The sequence below is a fragment of the Lepus europaeus genome, chromosome 18 (genome assembly GCF_033115175.1).
Source record: "Lepus europaeus isolate LE1 chromosome 18, mLepTim1.pri, whole genome shotgun sequence".
In the NCBI taxonomy this organism is placed as follows: domain Eukaryota; kingdom Metazoa; phylum Chordata; class Mammalia; order Lagomorpha; family Leporidae; genus Lepus; species Lepus europaeus.
The window spans coordinates 51,420,062-51,443,132 of NC_084844.1; the positions used below are offsets into that span (position 1 = coordinate 51,420,062).

The following is a 23,071-nucleotide window of genomic DNA, read 5'->3' on the forward strand; positions in this document are numbered from 1 at the left end:
GTGGCTTCTCTGATCTCAGGCCCCCTCCCCCCACGCAGGCCCCACCCTACCCCTCCTAGCACAGCCTGGAAGTGTGGGGTGAGAGCTCCTCCTAGGACGCCCCCTTCCCTTGGGCACAGAAGTGCACCCCCAGGCCCTATCAGCAGAGGACCCTCTCTGCTTCCCCCTCCTGCGACGCCCCTGCTGGGGCCGGCGTGTGCCTCCGCCTACATCCTCACCCACCTGCCTCCAAGGACCCTGGGGCAAGTTGGACCAAGATGACGGTCAAGCTGGACTTCGAGGAGTGTCTCAAGGATTCGCCTCGCTTCCGGTGAGTGTGTGCGGGTCTGCAGGGCCCGAGGAGGGGAAGGCCCAAGGCCCCCCAACGGACACGGCTTTCCCCAGCACAGATCTCCCTCCAGGGAGTAGGCCCCAAAGGGACAAGAGTAAGTTGTGGACCCGAATGGTATCTAACCGTGGGCCTCCAACGTTCCCCACCCACTGCCTGCACTTTCTGGCCTCTCCAGCCTCTCTCATCCCCCAGAGCTGGCATTGCCACCTCCCTCCTACCAGGACTCCTGCCCCTCCCCCCGCACCTGCTCTGGGGCGGTTAGCAACTTCCTGTCCTGGCCACATCCACCTTCCTTCTACCCTTCCTGCTCCGGCCCCCAGCTGCAGTTGCTCCTAGAGTGATCGAGCAAGGGGCTGGGGGTGGGGGAGGGGGGGTCTCCTGAACCCAGCAGCTTGCTCAGTCTGTACCCAGCACTCTGCGCCCCTCACCCCAACACGGGCGCGGCAGAGAGACCCCTACAGATCCAAGCTCTGTTTCCGTGACCGCGTCCCTCCTCTCCCAGAGCCTCTATTGAGCTGGTGGAAGCCGAAGTGTCAGAATTGGAGACCCGTCTGGAAAAGGTGACCCAGGAGCCCAGTAGCACGAGAGGGCCAGGGAAAAAGCTGGAGAGTGAGACGGGGTTCCAGAGTTAAGTGCTGAGTGTGTAGGGTAGATATGTGGGGGAGTGTAGAGAAGCACACAGGTGGTCTGAGCCTTCAAGGAGCTCAAGATCTTAGAAGACAAGAGTTGCTGTGAGCCCCCTGCATCGGGCAGTCCCCAGGCAGAGTAGGAGCCTTCCTGGGCGCTTAGAGCCCACAGGCTGGCCGTGGAAGTCACAGCAGTGAAGCCGTTACACACCCAGGACAGGGAGGCCTCCACTCGCCACTCTGCTTTGTTGCTACTGTTAACTAAAACAAAAGCTTTTGTTGTTGACTATGCAATTCTTGTAGGTTTTTATGGGATAGAGTACAGTATTTCAACACATGAACTAGTCAGGTAACTGGCATTTCCATTTCCTTGTCTTTTGCTCTCTGTGTGGAGCCCACCAAGTGCTCCCTCCTCGTCCTGCACGCAGTGTGCAGTGTGCGACTGCAAACTGAACTTGCCCACTGTGCCGCACAGCTGCCTGCTCTCTGTGTGCAGACCTGTTATCCTCTCTGCCCCCACAACCACCCTTTAAAAACATTTATTTGAAAGGCAGACAAGAGACAGAGAGAGAAGCCTTGCATCTGCTGGTTCACTCCCCAAATGCTCACAGCAGCTAGGGCTTAGCCAGGCTGAAGTCAGAAGCCTGGAACTCCATCTGGGTCTCCCGCCTGGGTGGTAGGAACCCAACTACTTGGGACATCCCCTGCTGCCTCCCATTAGCAGGAAGCTGGATTGGAAGTGGAGGAGGTGGGACTTGAACCAGGCAGTCTGATATGGGAAGGGGTGTCCCAAGTGGCCAAATGCCCACTGCATCAGTTTGTTTTTGTATGCTTTTCTCCACTAGGATGGAAGTGCTAGGAGGGCCTTTTATGTTTTATTTTTTCTCAGTCTCCAGTGCTTGAGAGACTCTGAGAGCTAATAGCTGCCCAATGCATATCTACCTTTAAATACACTTTTTTATAATTTGAGTTAATTATAGACTTTCACGTGCCCATCACCCAGCTCCCCCAGTGGTGACATCTTTGCATACGTCTAGGGCCTTATCAAAACCAGGAAATTAACATTTGCTCAGTACAGCTCACCATAAAGTCTGCATACTTAACTCTGATCTTGTGTTTTGGGCATACTGTTTTTTCTTGATAATAATTCTATGGCACTTTAGCACATGTAAGATGCATATAACCATTACTCCTCAGGATCCAAAACTTGTCACCACAGAGGAATTCCTTTGTGCTGTCCCTTTGTAGAGAGAGCCTCCCCAATCCCGTCTCTAAGCCGTGGTGAACACTGATTTGTTCTTTATAGTTTTAGCACTTCTAGAATGTTGTATAAATGGAATCATATAATATATGACCTTTTTAGAAATTGTATTTATTTATTTTCACTTCATTTGAAAGGCAAACAGAAACGCAGAGATTTTCCATCCACTGGTTCACTCCCCAAATATCCATGGCAGCCAGTTCTGTGCCAGGCTGAAGCCAGCAGCCCAGGACTCCATCCAGGTCTCCCGTGTGGGTGGCAGGGGCCCAAGTACTTGAGTCATCACCTGCTGCCTCCCAGGGTGCACACGAGCAGGAAGCTGGGTCAGAAGTGAACCAGGCGATGCCATGTTTGGTGTGGTCGTCCATACCCCACAGCATCTTAACTGCTCACCAAACACCTGACCTTTAAGATTGGCCTTTGACCGGCGCCGTGGTTCACTAGGCTAATCCTCCGCCTGCAGCACTGGCACCCCGGGTTCTAGTCCTGGTTGGGGCGCCGGATTCTGTCCCGGTTGCCCCTCTTCCAGGCCAGCTCTCTGCTGTGGCCCGGGAGTGCAGTGGACGATGGCCCAAGTGCTTGGGCCCTGCACCCACATGGGAGACCAGGAGGAAGCACCTGGCTCCTGGCTTCAGATTGGCACAGCGGGCCGGCCGTGGCAGCCATTTAGGGGGTGAACCAACGGAAGGAAGACCTTTCTCTCTGTCTTCCTCTCTCTCACTGTCTAACTCTGCCTGTCAAAGCAAAACAAAACAAAAAAAAGATTGGCCTTTGTGCCTGATGTTGTGACACAGTGGGTTAAACCACCACTTGTGATGCCAGGTGGACTCCTGCCACCCGTGTGGGATACCTGGGTGGAATTCTAAGCTCCTGGCTTTGGCCTGGCCCAGCTCCAGCCATGGTGGCCATTTGGGGAGTGAACCAGCAGATGGAAGTCCTTCTCTCTCTCTCTCTCTGTCTTTTCCCCGTCCCCTGCCCCATCCCTGTAACCCTATCTTTCAGATAAATAATACATCTTTTCTAAAGTGATTGACTCTTCCCCCACTCAGAGTGATGCTCTCCAGCTGTTGCACGTGGCAGTAGTTTGTTCCTTTGTCTTGCTGAGGACTATTCTACGTCATGCAGTGTCCGTGCTCAGATACAGCGGGGCCTGGGGTGGGTGAGGGACAGAGTAGACACGTAGTGCATTGTGGGCATCCTCCATCACACACCGCTCTGCTTTAGTCCTGCTCAGCTTCCTGACCGCCAACGGTCCTGTCTGCCAGCTGCCTCCAAGCTGTAGTCCCTGAAGCATCCCCAAGTCCCAGAAAACGCTGCTCGGTTAACAGAGGTGCGCGGAACACCTCAGCAGCCCCGGCTTTCTGGACTCCTGCTGCCCTGGATTGCCCTGGAGCACCCTGGTGGTCTCTTGCCTCCTGGGCTGAGCTGAGGGGCTCCACAGACAGTGGCCCCACCCCAGGCAGGATGACACAAGGCCAGAGGGCCCAGTGGTGTGACTTCAGGGGCAATATGTCATAGCCCTGCAGGCAGTAAGGTCTAGGGGTCAGGAACTGGACTCTGGCTCAGCCACCTGCTGCTCCCAGAGGGCCCCTTCACAGGCCAGCCTCTTGCCCCTTGGTTGATCAAATGTCTCTGTCGGTTGAAGAGGCCACAGAGGATGGACTCCCAGAACACCTTAGGCTCCCATCTTGGCCCTGACCCTGGGGCTTAGGGGAGCGATGACTGTAAGGGAACCTTGAATGAGCACAGAATGGATGACCACATTTTAATCTTTTTCAATTTTTCTGCTGGTCAGTAATCATTTATTTGACATTTATCATGCCAGTGGCAATTAGACTTGAGACGGATTTTCTGATGTGATGGAATAAACACTAATTAATGTAGTGTTTACTGAGAGAAAATAAATATGTTCACATTAAAACAAAAAAAAAGAATGACAACCCCCAACAGTAAAGCTAGGGCGTTGCATGCCCACCTGTGAGCCAGACAGTGCAGAAAGAGGGTGTTTCTGAGTCTAGGCAGGCTGGCCAGGCAGACACAGCAGAGTGAGTCTGGATGCTTTGGGAGAAAGACCTGACAGTGGTCTTGGAAACAGGCTGGGAGGAGCTGACAGCGGGAGCCGAGCAGAGAGAACAGACAAGGTTGAGTGAGAATGGGGAGAGTTGGGCCAGGCTTGCAAGGCAGGTAGGCAAGGTGGGAAGGAGGGTGCGCCCTGGGCGGGGGGCGTCACCTGGTGCCACAGCTCCTGGCACACCCGCCGTTGCCCTCTTTCCCAGCTCCTCAAGCTGGGCACCAGTCTCCTGGAAAGTGGGCGCCAGTACCTCGCCTCCAGCCGCGCCTTCATTGCTGGCATCTGTGACTTGGCCCGCCTGGGTCCACCAGAGCCCATGATGGCGGTATGTGGAGGGGCCAAACCAGGGTGGGCCAGGGGCTGGGATGAGGAAACTGCCATGGACTGGGACGGCTGGCCTGGGGGCTGAAGGCCTGGGGCCACCATCCTGGCAGCCATAGCAGGAGGGGTCTGAGAATGAAGGGCTCTGCCACCCCGCGCCTGGTACTTTGTCTGTCTGTCTTCTTGCCCAGGAGTGCCTGAACAAGTTCACCGTGAGCCTGAGCCACAAGCTGGATAGCCACGCAGTGAGTGGGGGGGGGGGGGAGGACTTGGGATGGGGTTACGTAGTGTGGAGACAGGGCAGGGTTGTCTGTGATCCTGACCCTCACCTGCCAATTTCTGCTTCCCCCAGGAGTTTCTCGATGCCACCCAACACACACTGCAGCAGCAAATCCAGACCCTGGTCAAGGAGTGAGCAGGGAGGGGCTTATTTCCCAGGAAGCAGCCCTCCCGGCCTCTTGCTGTCACTGCGGGGTGGGGGGAGGTTGAGAGTTGAGTGCGATGGCGGAGAGGGGAGGTAGGGGCAGGGATCTGGTGTCTTGTTTTCTGCCCTTCCTTCCCAAGGGATGCCACTAGACAGAGGCCACCTCAAGAATACGGGCCAGCTCCCCCTGGGCATTCCCTGCCGGCACCTCTGTGACTCCGTGTCTTCTCCCCTCCCCCTCCCCACCCCAGAGGTCTCCGGGGTTTCCGGGAGGCCCGCCGGGACTTCTGGCGAGGGGCCGAGAGCCTGGAGGCCGCTCTGACCCACAACGCCGAGGTCCCCAGGCGCCGGGTCCAGGATGCCGAAGAGGCTGGAGCAGCTCTGAGGACTGCTCGGGCTGGGTACCAGGGACGGGCATTGGATTATGCCCTGCAGGTGCCTGTCCTCCTAGGGTTCCAGCGCCTCAGGGGTCACCTTGAGCCTGGGACTCACCTGTGTACAGTGGGAGGGGGTGGCCTGTGTTCAAGACTGACCCGAGGTCTTTTTTGGCCCTCAGATCAACGTGATTGAGGACAAGAGGAAGTTTGACATCATGGAGTTTGTGAGTTGTGGCAGTGGCGAGGGCGAGGTGGAGAGGAGCCTGCTGTCAGAGGGCCAGCGGGAAGCTCTGCCCCCTGCCCACCTTGTCCTCCAGGTGCTGCGTTTGGTGGAAGCCCAGGCCGCCCATTTTCAGCAGGGCCACGAGGAGCTGAGCCGGCTGGCCCAGTATCGCAAGGAGCTGGGCGCGCAGGTGGGACCCCAGGGAGCAGGCAGCTGGTAGAGGGGGAGGTGGGGAGCTCGGGGAACTCTGGGGCCCCATTGGAGGATACGCTTGGCATCGGAGGTGCCCCTTCTCTGCCCAGTTGCACCAGCTGGTGTTGAATTCAGCGCGGGAGAGGCGGGACATGGAGCAGAGGCACGTGGTGCTGAAACAGAAGGTGAGGGGGCCGGCAAGGGGCTGGAGCCCGGTGCCCTCGTTCTCTGCCCACTTCAGTTGTCCTTTGACCCTCTGTGTCCCCAGGAATTGGGTGGGGACGAGCCAGAGCCAACTCTGAGGCAGGGGCCCAGTGGCCTGGTCATGGAAGGGCATCTCTTCAAACGTGCCAGCAACGCCTTCAAGACCTGGAGCAGGTGAGGAGGGGGCGCCTCCGTGGGACAGGAGCACCCAGGGGGACGCTTTTCCAGTAGTGACAGTGTGCTCGGCCAGGCAAAACAGGCAAAGCCTCTGCCTTCCAGTTCCCTCAGTGCAGACAGACAATAACCCTGGCAACGAAGCCGGTGACTGTATGTTGTGTTAGAAGGTAATTGTGCCATAGGACAAAAATAAGCCAGCAAGGGACTGGCAGGCTTTGTGGTGGTGGTGGTGTGGGGGGGTTAGGGATGCTATCTGAAACTGTGGGTCATGAGAAGCTGACTTTAAGCAGAGGCTTGAAGGATAACTGGGGGAAGAATGTTCTAGGCGGAGAGAGGGGCCAGCGCCACTTGGACAGAGCAGGGAGGAGGAAGTCACAGGAGGTGCAGTTGGAGGTGATAGGACTCTGAATCATTATAGGACCTTGTTGGCTTTTGTAGGGACCTTGGGTCCACTCGGAGCCCCTAAGGTTTGGGGCCATTACTTCCCCTTCCATGGCCATTACCATCCCAGAGGGGATCTTTATGCAAATTGCAAAATGAAGCCCCTTCTCCAAGACATTTCCACTTGTCAAAATCATGGCAGCAGCTCTGATTCAAATGCTAATCTCTTCTGCAAACATCCTCCTCACTCCAAAATCATTCTTCCACTCACTGGGTATCCCTTGGCCCAGTGAGATTGATGCAAAACTTCACTTTACAGCCACATAGCACTGTTATTCCCTTAAACACTGGCCACCTAAGGGGAAAGCTGCAGCAATAGACTCTTTTAAAAAATGTATTTATTTATTTGAAAGGCAGAGTTAGAGAGGGAGGGAGAGACACAGTGAGAGATCTTCCATCCACTGGTTCACTCCCCAGATGGCTGCAATGGCCAGGGCTGGGCCAGGCCAAAGCCACGAGCCAAGAGCTTAATCTAGGTCTCCCACGTGGATAGCAGGGGCCCAAACACTGGGACCATTTTCCACTGCTGTTCCAGGCCAATAGCAGGGAGCTGGATGGGAAGTGGAATAACCGGGACTTGAACCGGCGTCCTTATGGGATGCCATCACTGCAGGTGGTGGCTTGACCCTTTGCACCACGTTGGGCCCCAACAGATTGCTGTTGTTAGAGAAGGCATTTTACTGCCATCTGCCGGAGAATTATCTCATAAACGTATCAGAGCTGAGCTGTCCCAGTCTGCACCGCTGTCCCGCTTTCTCTGGAATGTCTCTTAAGGGCCAGGCAGCCCAGGTCTCTCCCCTCTTAGAATGATCCCTGATGGGGCAAAAGGCACAGCCTCTCTTCTGCCCCATCCCAATGCTGTCTGTGTCCTTCATTATTTCCACCTCCTCCAGACGCTGGTTCACCATTCAGAGCAACCAGCTGGTTTATCAGAAGAAGTATAAGGTGGGTAGACCGGGTCCTGGATGACTGCCCCCAGGGATACTCAGCGCTCGCCCGTGGCTGGGCACCTGCACGCATGGTCTCCTCTCCGCAGGACCCTGTGACCGTGGTGGTGGACGACCTTCGTCTCTGCACGGTGAAGCTCTGCCCAGACTCAGAAAGGCGGTTCTGCTTTGAAGTGGTGTCCACCAGCAAGTGAGTGCAGTCCCGGGGTGAGACTCTGTTATATCTACAGATTTGCCAATCGTCACAGGGCAGCCCTGCCTGCAGCTTCAGGCCCTCAACTGTTAGCGGCTGGAGACCCGCTAGGAGGAGGGAATGGGAGGTGAGGGGTATCGAGGAGGATATTACCAATTTGTACAGACATACAGGAGTGTGTTTGTGATGGGGTTCTGCCTCCATAAGCCCACCGTCAGCTGGAAATATCCCAAGTCAAAAACACATTCAGTGCACCGATTGGGAGCATCACAGCTTGGCCGAGACCACCTTAAACGTGCTCACAGCACTTACACCTCAGCCTACAGCCGGGCAAGATCATCTGCCCCAAAGCGTGCTAAAGCCAAGTGCGGAATGCCTCGTGTAACTTAGTAAATACTGCGCTGCAGGTGGATCGGAGAGTGGTTGGATGGGTGTGCACCTGCACCATCGCAAAGCCGAAAACTCCCGAGTCCCGGCCAGTGAGGCAGGGACCGTCTGCACTGCAGGGCAACCGAGGCCAGCTCAGCACCGGCTGATTGTCCACCTGCCCTTCCTGCCACATCGCTCCACAGGCCCTCCTCATCCTCTCGCCCCTCCTCCCCAGGTCCTGCCTCCTCCAGGCTGACTCCGAGCGCCTCCTGCAGCTGTGGGTCAGCGCTGTGCAGAGCAGCATTGCCTCGGCCTTCAGCCAGGCGCGCCTTGAAGACAGCCCGAGGGGTCCAGGCCAGGTACCTTGATGTGGGGATGCAGGGCCAGGCTGCCCTGGGAGATAGGGCACCTCCAGCCCTAGGCCCACTGCGTGTCCTTTCTTCCTGTCTCCCTCCAGGGCTCAGGACACCTGGCCATGGGCTCTGCTGCCACCCTGGGCTGTGGAGGCATGGCCAAGGGGAGGGAGCCTGGGGGAGTCGGACACGTGGCAGCCCAGGTGCAGAGCGTGGACGGCAACGCCCAGTGCTGCGACTGCCGGGAGCCAGCCCCAGAGTGGGCCAGCATCAACCTCGGTGTCACCCTGTGCATTCAGTGCTCCGGCATCCACAGGTCGCTCCCCAAGGCCCCCCGCACGAGCCTGGCTCCTTCAGGCTGCAGTGTTGCCCCCGAGGCAGAGCCTGTCACACAGGCTCCTCTCCTCCTGCCCTTCTTCTCTCATCCGGGTCACTGAGCAATGGGGGCTGGGGCACAAGGTAGACACAGCTGGGCTCGGTCCCTCGGTATCCTGGTCTGGCCCTGGTTGGGGGACACTCAGAGGAGTTTATTGGCTTGGTTGGAAGAAGTGTGGGGGTCAGTGCTGCTGAGGATCGGGCAGCCGAGGAGAGAAGAGAGGTTGTGAGGCCTCGCCTCGGTGTCTCTAAGGCCCTTACCCTGGTCAGTCTGGTGGAAGGAGGCATGGGAAGCGCTGTCCAGGTCAAAGTGTACTGGGGGAAAGGGGGTGGATGAGGGCCTTAAAATGAAACACAAGGAAGATGGAAGAAGGATGGGGACCAGGCAGGATCCTGCCAGAACCAGGTCAAGGCTCCAGGGCCCCCCTGCCCTGCCCTGGCCCGGCACCCCTACACACAGGCCTCGCCTCGAGTCTCTTCAGCCGCAGCCGCAGACTCCCCAGGCCGCGGCCCCACAGAAGCTCTGACCCCGTCTCCTCTTGCCCTCCAGGAGCCTTGGGGTTCATTTCTCCAAAGTCCGGTCCCTAACTCTCGACTCGTGGGAACCGGAACTAGTGAAGGTAGCTTGGGATGTCGTGAAGACGGGGGGTGAGGACACTTGGGAATGCAGGACCCCAAGGGCTGAGACACTCACCTCCACCTCTGTCCCCCACCTGCGTGTGCCTCTGCCCCTGCCTCCCGAAGCTCATGTGCGAGCTGGGAAACGTGGTCATCAACCAGATCTATGAGGCCCGTGTGGAGGCCATGGCGGTGAAGAAGCCAGGGCCCAGCTGCTCCCGGTGAGGATGGGACGGGTGCCGGGGGGGGGGGGGGAGAGGGAAAGGGCTTGGGACGGGGAGAAGGGAGCCTGTCCCTTTCTCCCCTCCACCAGGCAGGAGAAGGAGGCCTGGATTCATGCCAAGTATGTGGAGAAGAAATTCCTGACCAAGCTCCCTGAGATTCGAGGGCGAAGAAGTGGCCGGGGGGCCCCTCGGGGACACCCTCCTATACCTCCAAAGCCTTCCATCAGGCCCCAGCAGGGGAGTTTCAGATCCAAGCCAGGTATGGGGTGGGATGGGCCAACATCGAGCACCTGCTGTGTGCTCTACACCACGTCAGGCCCTGCAGGGAGGCACAGGGTACGAGGCCCAGGTCTTCCCGTTGAGAATGTTGGGGGGACAAGACTACAGTTTCAGGGGTTACCAGGGAGAGTGGCTTTAAGACCATAAAAAATGCATGGGGCGGGGAGCAGGCAGGAAGGGCGACAAATAACCAGCGCCAGCAGCCTGAGAAAAGGCAGGGACGGAGCCTGGATCTGCAGGGGAGGAGGAGGGCGTGCGTTCGGCCGCAGAGCGCTCTGGCTGCCGCAGTTAGCTCACCTGTGTCATCCGGACCCGTCCGGGTGGTTGGACAGGATGCAGTGAGTCACGCCAGGGGCCCTGCACACATGCACGCTGCCACTTCCACAGGCCCACACCCAGGCCATGGCATCTGCCTCCACCATCCCGACCACCCCACTACAGCATCGGGGACTGTGCGGAGGGAGGGTTTTCTTCCCAGTCTCAGAGCTCGTTCCCCCTAACAGAGCCCCTGTCTGAGGACCTGGGAAATCTGCACCCTGGGGCCCTGCTGTTTCGAGCTGCTGGGCACCCACCATCCCTCCCCACCATGGCCGATGCCCTTGCGCATGGAGCTGATGTCAACTGGGTCAACGGGGGTCAAGAGAATGCAACGCCGCTGATCCAGGCCACAGCTGCTGTGAGACCCATGCAGCCTCCCTGTCTCCCTCAAGGCTCCCACCCCTCCCCCAGCCTGTCCCTGAGGCCCCCACCCTGTAGGGAGAGATGAGCAAACTAGATTGGGTGTTAGGAATGTGTGATTTGGAGGTAGAGAACCTGAGCTGGAATCCAGGGGAGGCTGAACTAGTTACACTAGTTACTAACCTCTCTCTAGCGCACTCTTTGTTGTACTCTGGATTTAACAAATGCCTATGAGGAGTTAGACACTCAGCTGTAACCCCCCATTACCATACCCACCTCTAAAGATGCCACACCCCCGACCCGTCCCCTCCACTTCTCGATGCAGAATTCTCTTCTGGCCTGTGAGTTTCTCCTGCAGAACGGGGCGAACGTGAACCAGGCAGACAGTGCGGGCCGAGGGCCCCTGCACCACGCTACCATTCTTGGCCACACTGGGTAGGCATGACGACCCTGGGGAGGAAGGTTCTGGGGCGGGGGGAGGGCCTTCTGGACGTGGTCATTGTTTCCAGGCTCGCCTGCCTGTTCCTGAAACGGGGGGCCGACCTGGGGGCCCGGGACTCTGAAGGCAGGGACCCTCTGACCATCGCCATGGAAACAGCGAACGCTGACATCGTCACCTTGTGAGATGGCGCGAGGGGCGGGGCTGGTGCTTAGACTATCCATTCGGGGCGGGGCCAGTGCGTAGACTGGAGCGTGACAGGTGGGGCCCGGGAAGGGGCGGGGCCAGCGAGAGAACGGGTGCACTCAGGATTAGGAAGCGGGGTGCTGGCAGGGTCTGAGAATGAGTTCAGCCAGCCAGCACTCAGGGACCCACATGCAGACAGGCTTCTTAGGCGCTAGACCCAACCCTGGGGAGACGGGAATGAGACACCCAGCTCAAAGGTTGGGGAAGGGGGAACAAGGGAACCGCCATTCATCCCTTAATTCCCTCTCCTCCAGGCTACGCTTGGCAAAGATGAGGGAGGCCGAGGCCGCTCAGGGCCAGGCAGGTAGAGTATCCACTCACCCCATGCCCCTCGCCCGAGCCCTGGGCTTCCGCCTTGTCATCTGTCCCTCACCTCTTGTACCCAACAGCATTGGTTAATACGATCAATTATTCAACAAATATGTATTGGGTGCGTCCGACGTGCCAGGCCCGCGGCACAAAACACAGGCGCGGGTGCTGGGTGCAGGGTGCAGGGTGCAGGGTGCACGAGGTCCCTCCACCCACGGCCGGCCGAAGCGCGTGCTCGGACCAGACCCGCCCCAGCTGCCCCGCAGCGCCCTTCCGCGCTCCACGCTCTGCGCTCGGGCAGGGCTGTGCGGCCTCCCCAGCCTTTCCTCATCCCCTCCAGGAGATGAGACGTATCTCGACATCTTCCGGGACTTCTCCCTAATGGCGTCAGACGACCCGGAGAAGCTGAGCCGGCGGAGTCACGACCTCCACACACTCTGATCCCCGCCTTCCGGGCCGCGCACCCCCGGCTGCCGCTCCCCACCGCCAGCCCCGTCCCATTAAAGCCTCCGTTCTTTGCTCTTCCTTCGTGGTTCGCTTCCTGGGCTTCACCCTCGGGGCCCCGCAGGGTGCAGGGGTCGTCTGGGAGCTCGTGACCCTCCCCGGGGAGGGAGGGGGCAGCTTCAGCCTCAGCTGGGGGCCCGGAGCGAGGGGCCGCCCCTGCGGGGTGGGGGCCAGCCTTCCCTTAGGGGGAGCTGGCACGGCGCCGGGACGGAGAGAGCAGGCTCCGGCCACCCCGGCCCGGAGGCATCCCCGGAATTCGGCTGCTCAGCACCCGCCCCCTCGGGAGTTCCCCACGGGAGCCACACTGGGAGGAAACTGGGCGCTGGCCTGGGGATGGGCGGGCCTCGCTCGTGTTAGCGAGCAGGGATGGCGAACTCTGGCCCCCGCCAGGTTTCCAGACGTGAGGCCGGGCACACCTGCGGGGCCGTCGCGGCCGCATCCGGGGCGACGCGCCTGAGTCAGCCCACCCCCGCCCGGCGCGTCCGGCGCGTCCGCCCCGTCCCTCGGGCCACTCCGGGCCCCCGCCTCCACCCGAGCGGCGCGAGCCGGGCGGGGGCGGGGGGCGGGGCGGGGGCGGGGCCGTCCCTTAAAGGGCCCTGGCCGCTGCCCTTAGGCCACTTCCTGGGGGCGGAGAGGACCTCGGCGGCCGCGGCGACTACCGGGAAAGGCAGCGGCGCCCGGGTCTTGAGGCTCGCGCCAACCTCCATCAGCGCCCTCGGACACTCCCAGCTCGGACGGAGGATTGTCGCTTCCCAGCCGGTATAGGGCGGCTCGACCATCCGCTCCCATCAGCTCCTCCGCCTCCATCCCCTGGGACCCGTGCCCTGCACCAAGCCAGAACTCGGACCGACCGGCCCCGGGGCCCTGCGTCGACGCGTCTACGGCGACATTGATCTGCCCAGGAACTCGGAAGCTGAACCCTCCGAAGAGTTGGCCCTAAGCTCGCCACTGTCACCTGCTGAGTGGGATTCCAGAAACCCATTGTCGGCATATCTCCCAAAACCGGATAAGCCTGCACTGAACTCCCACCCATCTCTGACTGCTCTCTGCTGTTAGCTGCTCTTCCAGCCCTCCCTCAGGCCCCCACCCCATCTCACACAAGGTAGCCGGGGTGAACTTCTTGCCTCGCCTCCCAGGCCTCCAACCGAGTCTGAACCTCACCCACCACCCAATTCTGCGCACACCCAGGAAATTCTGCCTTTCCTTCTCCTTCGGTGCCTCCTGTACCCCCAAAATTTCCCCTCCTCCTGTGCCCTCCTCGTCCCCCTCCTTTGGGGGCCCCGTGACCCTGAATGTGGGGGGAACGCTATACTCCACCACCCTGGAGACCCTGACCCGCTTCCCAGACTCCATGCTGGGGGCCATGTTTAGGGCGGACGCGCCCATGCCCGCCAGCCTCAGCCCCCAAGGAGGGGGTCACTACTTCATCGACAGGGATGGCAAGGCCTTCCGACACATCCTCAACTTCCTGCGCCTGGGCCGCCTGGACCTGCCCCGTGGCTACGGAGAGACAGCTCTTCTCAGGGCAGAAGCCGACTTCTACCAGATCCGGCCCCTCTTGGATGCCCTGCGGGAGCTTGAGGCCTCTCGGGGGACCGCTGCGCCCACAGCCGCCCTGCTCCACGCAGACGTGGACGTCAGCCCGCGCCTGGTGCACTTCTCGGCCCGCCGGGGCCCGCACCACTACGAGCTGAGCTCCGTCCAGGTGGACACCTTCCGAGCCAACCTCTTCTGCACTGACCCCGAGTGTCTGGGCGCCTTGCGGGCCCGATTTGGCGTGGCTGCTGGGGACAGGGCAGAGGGGGGCCCTCATTTCCGTCTGGAATGGGCCCCCCGCCCTGCGGAGCTCCCCGAAGCGGAGTATGGGAGACTGGGGCTACAGCCGCTGTGGACCGGGGGCCCAGGAGAAGGGCGGGAGGTGGTGGGCACGCCGAGCTTCCTGGAGGAGGTGCTGCGGGTGGCCCTGGAGCATGGCTTCCGCCTGGACTCCGTCTTCCCTGACCCTGAGGACCTGCTTAACTCGCGGTCCCTGCGCTTTGTCCGGCACTGAGGATGCTGCCATCAGCTTGATCGTGGGAAGGGAGGGAACGGGGTGGCTAAGGAGGTAAAGGGGCTCCTGCAGCTCGGGAGCTGGGAGAGTCGGGGTCCCGCTGCACCTGATGTGGGCGGGAATCCGCGCCCACGGAGCATTTGCAGGGAGCACCGAGGATATGGGCCAGTGCTGATCTTGGGAGCATTCTCTTGGCTTCTTCTCGCCTGAGGCCTGGGGACCCCCAGCGTCTCCTGGATCTGCCTAGGCCAGGCCTAGGGCTCCCTGCAGGACGCTTAGGGCTGAGGCATAAGGCGGCACTTGGGATGGCCCCAACGTGGTCCCCTGGACCGTGGCTTCTCCTCCTGGAGCCAGGTAGGCCTGGCCTGACCAATGAGAGGCCAGAACATTCTGGAATGTGGGAAGAGAGGTTCTTTGCTGTATCCCAGTCTGCCTACTGAGGGCAGCAGGAAGGGCACGCCCCACCCTCAGCTGGCAGAAGGGAGCTAGGAGAAGCCCCATTAGCACTGGGGCTGGAGCCCCCTCTTGGAATTCTGTTTCCAAGGATCCCACACTGATGGTGGGGCCGGCCGGGGGAAGAGGGCGGTGTCCTAGCCTGCCTCCATGTGTGCGTTCGTGTCAGCCAGTGCGTGTCTGGTGTGTGGGTACCTGGCAGCTGATTCTGGTCTGTATGATGGCCCGGCCCACCTGTGGTCTCCGCAGGTCCAGGCCTGCCAGGGTTGCCCAGCCACTGCAGGGGCACAGGTGTGTCTGTGAGTAGACGGCGACTCCGTGGTTTAATCATAGGGTGTGTGTTTGTGTGTGTGTGTGTGTTTATGTGCCCACATCCCCACGTAGGCAGGAGGGGCCTGCTGGGGTTTGAGTCACTGGGATCTTCCTGGTGAGAACTAAGAGAAGTCTCTGGGCTTGCTGGGCCTCTGAGGCCTGTGTGGAGCTCCTGGTTGCTGAGGCAACCATGAGCCTGTTGCTAGGAGATAGCTGGGGAAGGCCCAAGGCTGCCCAGGGCAGGGAGGGAGAGTGGGGGAGGATACGGGGCTTGGGGGTCCTTGTGGACGGATGGGATACACATGCACAGCTTTGCTGGAGAAGTCGCTCGTTATTTATCACCGGCCTTGATTTCAAAGAACAATAAATAAAATTGCTTTGTGGAGACTGCTGAAGCCAGGCTAAGGCTCTGGCTCCCCACTTCTGTCTCTGGCCATCTCCATGTCTTCTGGATTGCAGTTCCTTGTACCCAGCTTTACTCCAGCCAAGGATGGAGCAGTAGCATTGCTCTGGAACATTCTAGAACCAGCAAGTGTTCTGGAACATTCCAGGCAAAGGGCTGGAACCATGGGTACACTGCATTCTGAGGCCTTCCCAGCCCGGGGGGTGCCTGCCCCCACCCCCCACCCCGCAGGCGTCATGAGGAGCCTGGCACTAGCTGGGGTATTCCTGGCTGCCACCCAGGCCTGCATCTTCTGCCGCCTCCCGGACAGAGACTTGTCAGGCCGCCTGGCACGGCTCTGCAGCCAGATGGAGGCCCAGTGGAAGGAGTGGGCCTCCCCAGACTTCTCTGCCTTTGCCCTGGGTAAGACCTGACCCCAGAGCCAGCAACAGTCAGCCCCAACCCAAGGCGGGTAGCATGTGGCTTCCCAGCTGTGCCCATCAGCCCTCTCTGGCTACCCCAGCCTCTCCCTCTGTGATCCCAGGGAAGCAGGAGGGGCTCCAGAACTGCCCGGGGCCAGTGAGGGAGTCACTGGCCCTTGCCTGCCCCCACAGATGAGGTGACCATGAACAAGGTCACAGAGAAGACTCACAGAGTCCTCAGGGTCATCGGTGAGGTCAAGGGGCTTGGGCGGAAACCCAGGAGGGGAAGGGGGGCGGGGGCTGGAGAGGTAGAGGAGGGGGACTGGGCAGGGAGGAGGGGCTGGGAGCTGGCAGGGTCGAGGCCCAGGGCAATATCGCTGCTCTCTGCCTCCCCAGAGATCCAAAGGTCTCTCTCTTCACTCCCACCCTATTGGCAATGGCTGCAGAAGACCCTGATACCCCAGTACACCAGAGAAGGTACAGATGCCGCCGGCCGGGCTGGGCGGCAAAGGGGTGCGCGGCTAAGCGGCTCATCCAGGCCACCCCTGCCTTATCTCATTGCAGCTCTCTGTGCTCCGGCCTGCCGTGAGTAGAAAGGGAGAGGGCTCTCCAGGGTAGCCCAGGAGAGGAAGTCGGTAGGCAGCTGGAAGGGGAGAGGCCTGGGCGTCCCCTTCCCAGTGCTGCGCCCGCTGTCTCCTGCAGGGGGCAGCACCATCCTGTACAACTGCTCCACCTGCAGGAGTGCCGAGGTGTCCTGTTGGCCCCGAAAGCGCTGCTCCCCAGGTCTTTACTCCGCAGCCCCGCCCACCCTGCCCAGATCCCTGCTCCCCGGGGCTCCCGCTGCATCAGTGGGCATGGTCCCCAGGATCCGTGACGGCCTCCTGGGTTCTCTTTAGGAAGTCACGATCTTTGGGAAGCCAGGGTTCTGCTCCTCTGCGTCTCCGGAGCTGCCTTGCTTCTGGGCGTTCTGAGCCTCCAGCTGGAGTGAGTTGTTGGGCTGGGGACGGGAGACGGCCTCCTGGCCTCCTACACTGCCCACTGCCTCCCATCGCCCATCCTTCCGGCCAGGCGCCTCCTCACTGCCCCTCCCCCATCCTCTGCCCTCAGGTCCCGCCACCTCCGAGCAGCAGGTGACTGGTGAGATGCTGACAGCTCCCTCTAAGAGGGGCGTACCCCACACCTCGACCAGCAGCCCTCCCTGGCCCCAGCCTTCCTGACCCCCAAATCTAGATGTCCCCACCATCCCAGCATCAGATGGCCTCCAGGAACCCAGACACCCGCAGCTGGAGAGTTCCTCCACCCCCACCCCCCACCCCTGGCCCTCCACCAATCAGACTGGGCAGCCAACCCTGCCAGGAAATTATCTACAGAAGGAAAGAATCCCCTGCACGCCACCACCACCCCTCCCACAGCCCTTGCTCTGTTCCCGGAAAGCGGGGGCTGGCCGCCCCAGAAGCGTCTCTGGGCCCTCTTGTGACTGATTGGGGAGCTGGGAACGAGAGTTCTGGAAAACTCCCTCCCCCTGCAGCGAGACCACATCAGTGAGGCTGCTGGCACGCGCTCCCTCCATTGTGTCCCAGGGAGAAGCCTGGGCCTTCCTCCCGCTGGGCCCAACTAAACCTGCTGCTCCACCCCTCCATCATCTCCCATCTGTCTGCGGCCAGCAAGGGCAGGGGGACACAGTGACCGCGGCGTCTCGAAGTCCCCTGGTTCTCAGCAGGGGTGATGTTGCACTGCAGGGGATGGGGACAGTTCTGATCGTTTCAACTGGGTGCAGGGGCTGTGCCACTGGCACCTGATGGGTAGAGACCAAGTATGCAGCTCAGCGCCCCACTGTGCACTGGCAAAGAGCGATCCTGTGCAAAATGCCGGTAGTGTGTGGCTGAGAACCCCTGGCATTGGTTCCTTCGCATTCAGGGGGTTTTGGTTTAGGGATGGGAGATGGGACGTGAAAAGTGAGATCTGTCGCCAGGGCCAAGTCCCAGCCTGAGCCCCTGGGTCTGGAGAGGACCTCCGTTCTCACCTAGGCCGTGATTTTCAAACTTGGTCCCCGGCAGCTCCAGGGTGCGTTGGAAGCTGCATGAGCCCCACCTGGAGACTGTTCTGGAATCAGTGGCGGCCTGGGGCCTTGGTGCCTGTAACCTGAAGAGAGGCTTAGAGCCGCTGTTCTGGGGCAGGCATTGCGGGACAGTGGATAAGCTGCTGCTTGGGAGGCAACAGAAGATGTGCTACCCCCACTGCCCCCCCCCCCCACCGCCATGTGGGAGACCAGGTGGAGCTCCTGGCTCCCAGCTTCAGCCTGGCCCAGCCCTGCATATCGTAGACATTTGGGGAGTGAACCGGCGGATGGAAGATGTCTCCCTCTCCCCTTCTCCCTCTCCCCTTCTCCCTCTCCCCCTCCCTTCCCTTCTCCCTCTCCCTCTCCCTCTCCCATTCCTCTTCTCCCTCTCCCTCTCCCTTTCCCTCTCCCTCTCTCTCTGCCTTTCAAATAGATGAAAATAAATAAACATTTATACAAGGAAGCAGAGTTCTAGGGGTGCTCCTGGGGCCCTCCTTTCACAAGAGGAAGAGGACCTTCCATCTAGTATTATACATTCTAGTCCAGTCCCTTCGTTTTACACACACACAATGAGACCAGGAACTTGGAGTTGGCTTTGACGGGTGGTGAAGAGACCGGTGTGATGCCCACACTCACATCGAGTCCCAGCCCCATTCCCCATGCCAGCTTCCTGCTAACGAACACCCTGGGAGGTGGAGGCCGCAGGCAATGGCTTCAATTCGTGGGTCCCTGCCACCCGCATAGGAAACCTGGAGTGTGTTCCCAGCTCCCAGCGTTAGCCCCTGCCCAGCCCTGCCCATTACAGGTATTTGAGGAGGGAGCCATGGATAGAAGTTCCATTTGTCTGTATTTATCTCTGCCTCATAAATAATTTTTTAAGAAAAAGATTTTGTGGCCGGCGCCGTGGCTTAACAGGCTAATCCTCCACCTTGCGGTGCCGGAACACCGGGTTGGGTTCTAGTCCCGGTTGGGGCGGGCCAGCTCTCTGCTATGGCCCAGGAAGGCAGTGGAGGATGGCCCAAGTCCTTGGGCCCTGCACCCGCATGGGAGACCAGGAGAAGCACCTGGCTCCTGGCTTCGGATCAGCGAGATGCGCCGGCCGCAGTGGCCATTGGAGGGTGAACCAACGGCTAAAAGGAAGACCTTTCTCTCTGCCTCTCTCTCTCACTGTCCACTCTGCCTGTCAAAAAAAAAAAAAAAAAAAAAGATTTTGTTTGTTTGAAAGGTAGAGTTACAGAAGAAGGGAGAGGGGAATCTTCCATCTGCTGGTTCACTCCCCGAATATCGGCAACCATTGTCACTGGGTCAGGCTGAAGCCAGGACCCAGGAACTTCATCCTGGTCTCCCAGGTGGATGGCATCGGCCCAAGCACTTGGGCCATCTTCTGCTGCTTTCCTAGGTGCATTAGCAGGGAATTGGATCAGAAGTGGAGCAGCCAGGACTGGAACCGGCACTCACATCACATGCTGGCTTCACATGTGGAGGCTGAACCTGCCGTGCCACAATGCTGGCCTCATTTTCCTAAAAAAGAAAAAATATATATACAATTTGTCCAAGGTTGAACAACTCCTTCATTCATTCACTTGACAAATACTTAGAGCGTACCTACCAGGTGCTAGGCAGCACGACTGCACAAGACAGGATGAGAGGAGCCGGCGTTGTGGTGTGATGGTTCAGTTACTGCTTGCAACGCTGCTTCTCACATCAGAGCTCTAGATCCCATCCCAGTTACTCCACTTCCAGTCCAGCTCCCTGCTAATGCACCTGGGAAAGCAGAAGTGGGAGACCCAGAGAGCTCCAGGCTCCTGGCTTTGGCCTGAACCAGTCCCTGCATTGTGGCCATCTAGGGAATAAACCAGCAGATGGAAGATTTCTGTGTGTGTGTGTGTCATCTCTATAACTCTGCCTTTCAAATAAAATATTTTTTAAAGATTGATTTATTTATCTGAGGTAGAGGGAGGGAGGCAGAGAGGGGGAGGGGGAGGGAGGAAGAGAGGAAGGGAGAGAGAGAGAGAGAAAGAGAGGGAGCTCCTATCCACCAATTCACTCCCCAAATATCTGTTGGGCCAGGCCAAAGCCAGAAGTCTGGAACTCCACCCAGATCTCCCACGTGGATGGCAGGAACTCAAATATCTTGACCATAATCTGCTGCCTCCCAGGTGCACTAGCAGGAACCTGGATCAGAAGCATGGAACAGCAGGGGCTTAAACCAGGCACTCCCAATAGGAGACGTGGGGGTGTGAAGCAACAGCTGGATCCCCTGCACCTAACACCTGTCCACAGTCCCCTCCATTCCTGAAGGGCCTATGTGCTGCCTGTGGGCCCTCCCAGGTGCTCCCTCAGGGGCCACACTGGCCCTCCTAAAACTCCACACAGCTTGCATCTTTCTGTCTAGCATCACGTGATGGTTAAGAATGTATAGGCTGAGGGGCTGGCACCCTGGAACAGTGGGTAAAGCCGCCACCTGCAGTGCCAGCATCCCATATAGGCGCCAGTTCTAGTCCAGGCTGCTCCACTTCAGATCCAGCTCTCTGCTATGGCCTGGGAAAGCAGTGGAAGATGGCCCAAGTCCTTGGGCCCCTACACCCATGTGGGAGACCAGGAAGAAGCTCCTGGCTCCTGTGCAGCTCTGGCCATTGTGGCCATCTGGAGAGTGAACCAGCAGATGGAAGACCTCTCTCTCTCTCTCTCTCTCCCTCTCCCCCTTCTGCCTCTGTCTCTCTGTAACTCTGCCCATCAAATAAATAAATAAACCTTAAAAAAAAAAAAAAAAGATGGCTGGCACCAGGGCTCATTTGGCTAATTCTCCGCCTGCGGCATCGGCACCCAGGGTTCTAGTCCTGGTTGGGGTGCCGGGCATTAGTCCCGATTGCTCTTCTTCCAGGCCAGCTCTCTGCTGTGCCCCAGGAGGGCAGTGAAGAATGGCCCAAGTCCTTGGGCCCTGCACCCGCATGGGAGACCGGGAGGAAGCACCTGGCTCCTGGCTTTGGATTGGCACAGTGCCGGCCATAGCGGCAATTAGGTGAGTGAACCAACGGAAGGAAGACCTTTCTCTCTGTCTCTCTCTTACTGTCTATAACTCTCTCTCTGTCTCTCTCTCTCACTGTCTAACTCTGCCTGTTAAATAAATAAATAAATAAATAAATAAATAAATAAAAGAAAGTGGGCTGACTGATTTTAGATCCTGTCTTTTTCTCCCCCTGGATCCTGGGCGAGATAATTAACCTCTCTGTACCTGTACCTGTTCCTGTTTCTGCATCCGTTTTTTGTTTGTTTGTTTGTTTGTTTTTTAAGATTTATTTATTTGAGAGGTAGAGTTACAGAGAGAAGGAAAGACAAAGAGAGGGAGAGAGGGAGAGAGATCTTCCATCCACTGACTCACTCCACAAATAGCCACAATGGCCAGGGCTGGGCCAGGCCAAAGCCAGTTGCTAGGAGCTTCCTCAAGGTCTTCCACATGGGTACGCAGGGGCCCAAGCACTGGAGCCATCATCCTCTGCCTTCCCAGGTGCACAAGCGGGAAGCTGGATCAGAAGCGGAGCAGCTAGATGGGATGTGGATGTGTCAAGGGGCAGTTTAACCTGCTGCACACCACCCCTCCACCCCTCCTTATCTTTTAAAAATTATTATTTTTAAATATTTATTTATTTGAAAGAGCAAGAGAGAGAGAGAGAGAGAGAGAGAGAGAGAGAGATGCTCCATCTGCTGGTTCACTCCCCAGGTGACCGTCACAGCCAGGTCTGAGCCAGGGTGAAGCCAGGAGCATCCTGGACTCTCCTGTGGGCAGCAGGGGCCCAAGTATTTGGACCATTCTCTGCGGCCTTCCCAGGCACATTAGCCAGAAGCGGAGCAGCTGGGACACAAACCAGCACTGTGATGTGGGATGCTGGCATCACAAGCAGTGGCATAACCTGCTAGGCCACAATGGCAGCCCCCCTATTATTTTATCTGAGAGGCAGAGAGACACAGAAAGACAGACAGAGCTCCCGTGTGCTGGTTCACTCCCCAAATATCTGTAGTGGCTAAGGTTGGGCCAGGGCTGGGCCAGGAACACAGTCCAGGTCTCCCACATGGGTGGCAACGGACTTGACTACTCAAAGATCAGGGCTGTCCCCCAAGATCTGCATCAGCAAGAAGCTGGAGTTAGGAGCCGGAGCTGGGAATAGAATCCAGGTGCTCTGGTGTGGGTCGCAGGCCTCTCAGCCCCTGAGATAAAGCCCGCCTCCTGGACTGCCTGTCACTCAGGGCGAGCTCAGACACTAGCTCTTTCGTGAATTCCTCCCTCCCTCATGGTTCCGTCCAGTCCAGGAACAACACTCCCTCGCCTCTCTGCGTCCCCACGGCCCTCTTACTTCTTCCTGATGTGAGAGCTACTGCGCTGAGAACCTGTGCTGCCGCCAGTGCTGGTATTGCAGACAACTGTGTGCCCACCACAAGGAGGTTCCCGCACTAAGCCGGAAGTCCTGAACGACGCCAAGGCCGGCTCAGGTTGTGACAACCTCTGGCTCCGGGCAGAAACAGCTGACATTTTTTGCTCTGGAGCAAAATATCTCAAATGTAGGCCTTTGGGAGCCTTACAAATTGAGATCAATAAAACACAATCTCACAATCACAGGCCACTAGACGCCCAGGGGATAACCCACCGTGAGTGATTTAGACTTAGGTCTGTAAGGATACTACAAACCGGAATCTAAAAAGCAAAATAAAACTATGAATGAAATGTTTAACAAAAATGTGGAAAAAAAAAACAGAAAGCAACAGGAGACTATAAAAAATGACAAGGAAATTTTGAGAAAAGGACCAAAAATATCCTTGGTTGAAAATATGAACTGAAACACGTAATAGTTAGGGGCGAGAGCTATGCTGCTGGCATCACATATGGGCACGGGTTCGAGTCCCAGCTGTTCCACTTCCAATCCAGCTCTCTGCTGTGGCCTGGGAAAGCAGTGGAAGATGGCTCAAGTCCTTGGGCCTCTGCACCCGCATGGGAGACCTAGAAGAAGCTCCTGGCTTTGGCCCAGCTCCAGCTGTTGTGGTCAATTGGGGAGTGAACCAGCAGATGGAAGACCTCTCTATCTGTGTAACTCTGACTTTCAAATAAATAAATAAATCTTTTATAACAAAAATTAAAAAAGAAAATCAATCAAGGGGCCAGTGCTGTGATGTTGTGTTCTAGTCCAATCCAGCTCCCTGCTAATGCACCTGGGAAAG

At 58.4% G+C, this 23,071-nt stretch overlaps 3 protein-coding genes across 3 annotated transcripts; all 3 read left to right on the forward strand.

Annotated features, from left to right (window-relative positions):
* The first annotated feature begins 228 nt into the window (after positions 1-228).
* Positions 229-12,191, forward strand: ACAP1 (ArfGAP with coiled-coil, ankyrin repeat and PH domains 1). The gene is made up of 22 exons (XM_062216071.1): positions 229-310; positions 834-891; positions 4,495-4,614; positions 4,802-4,855; positions 4,963-5,021; positions 5,286-5,469; positions 5,591-5,635; positions 5,729-5,824; positions 5,937-6,011; positions 6,095-6,204; positions 7,542-7,593; positions 7,685-7,785; positions 8,393-8,516; positions 8,615-8,826; positions 9,436-9,505; positions 9,630-9,724; positions 9,817-9,986; positions 10,510-10,682; positions 11,010-11,119; positions 11,194-11,304; positions 11,624-11,673; positions 12,019-12,191. Exons 1-22 carry the CDS (start codon positions 258-260, stop codon positions 12,117-12,119), a joined length of 2,223 nt encoding a protein of 740 aa, XP_062072055.1. The 5' UTR covers positions 229-257; the 3' UTR covers positions 12,120-12,191.
* A 1,031-nt stretch (positions 12,192-13,222) lies between these two features.
* On the forward strand, positions 13,223-15,412 carry KCTD11 (potassium channel tetramerization domain containing 11). The gene has a single exon (XM_062174968.1). The coding sequence runs from the start codon at positions 13,534-13,536 to the stop codon at positions 14,230-14,232; it is 699 nt and encodes a 232-aa protein (XP_062030952.1). The 5' UTR covers positions 13,223-13,533; the 3' UTR covers positions 14,233-15,412.
* A 224-nt stretch (positions 15,413-15,636) lies between these two features.
* Positions 15,637-16,935, forward strand: TMEM95 (transmembrane protein 95). Its single transcript, XM_062175110.1, has 7 exons — positions 15,637-15,802; positions 15,994-16,050; positions 16,198-16,278; positions 16,366-16,386; positions 16,504-16,584; positions 16,706-16,785; positions 16,909-16,935. Exons 1-7 carry the CDS (start codon positions 15,637-15,639, stop codon positions 16,933-16,935), a joined length of 513 nt encoding a protein of 170 aa, XP_062031094.1.
* Positions 16,936-23,071: the final 6,136 nt, after the last annotated feature.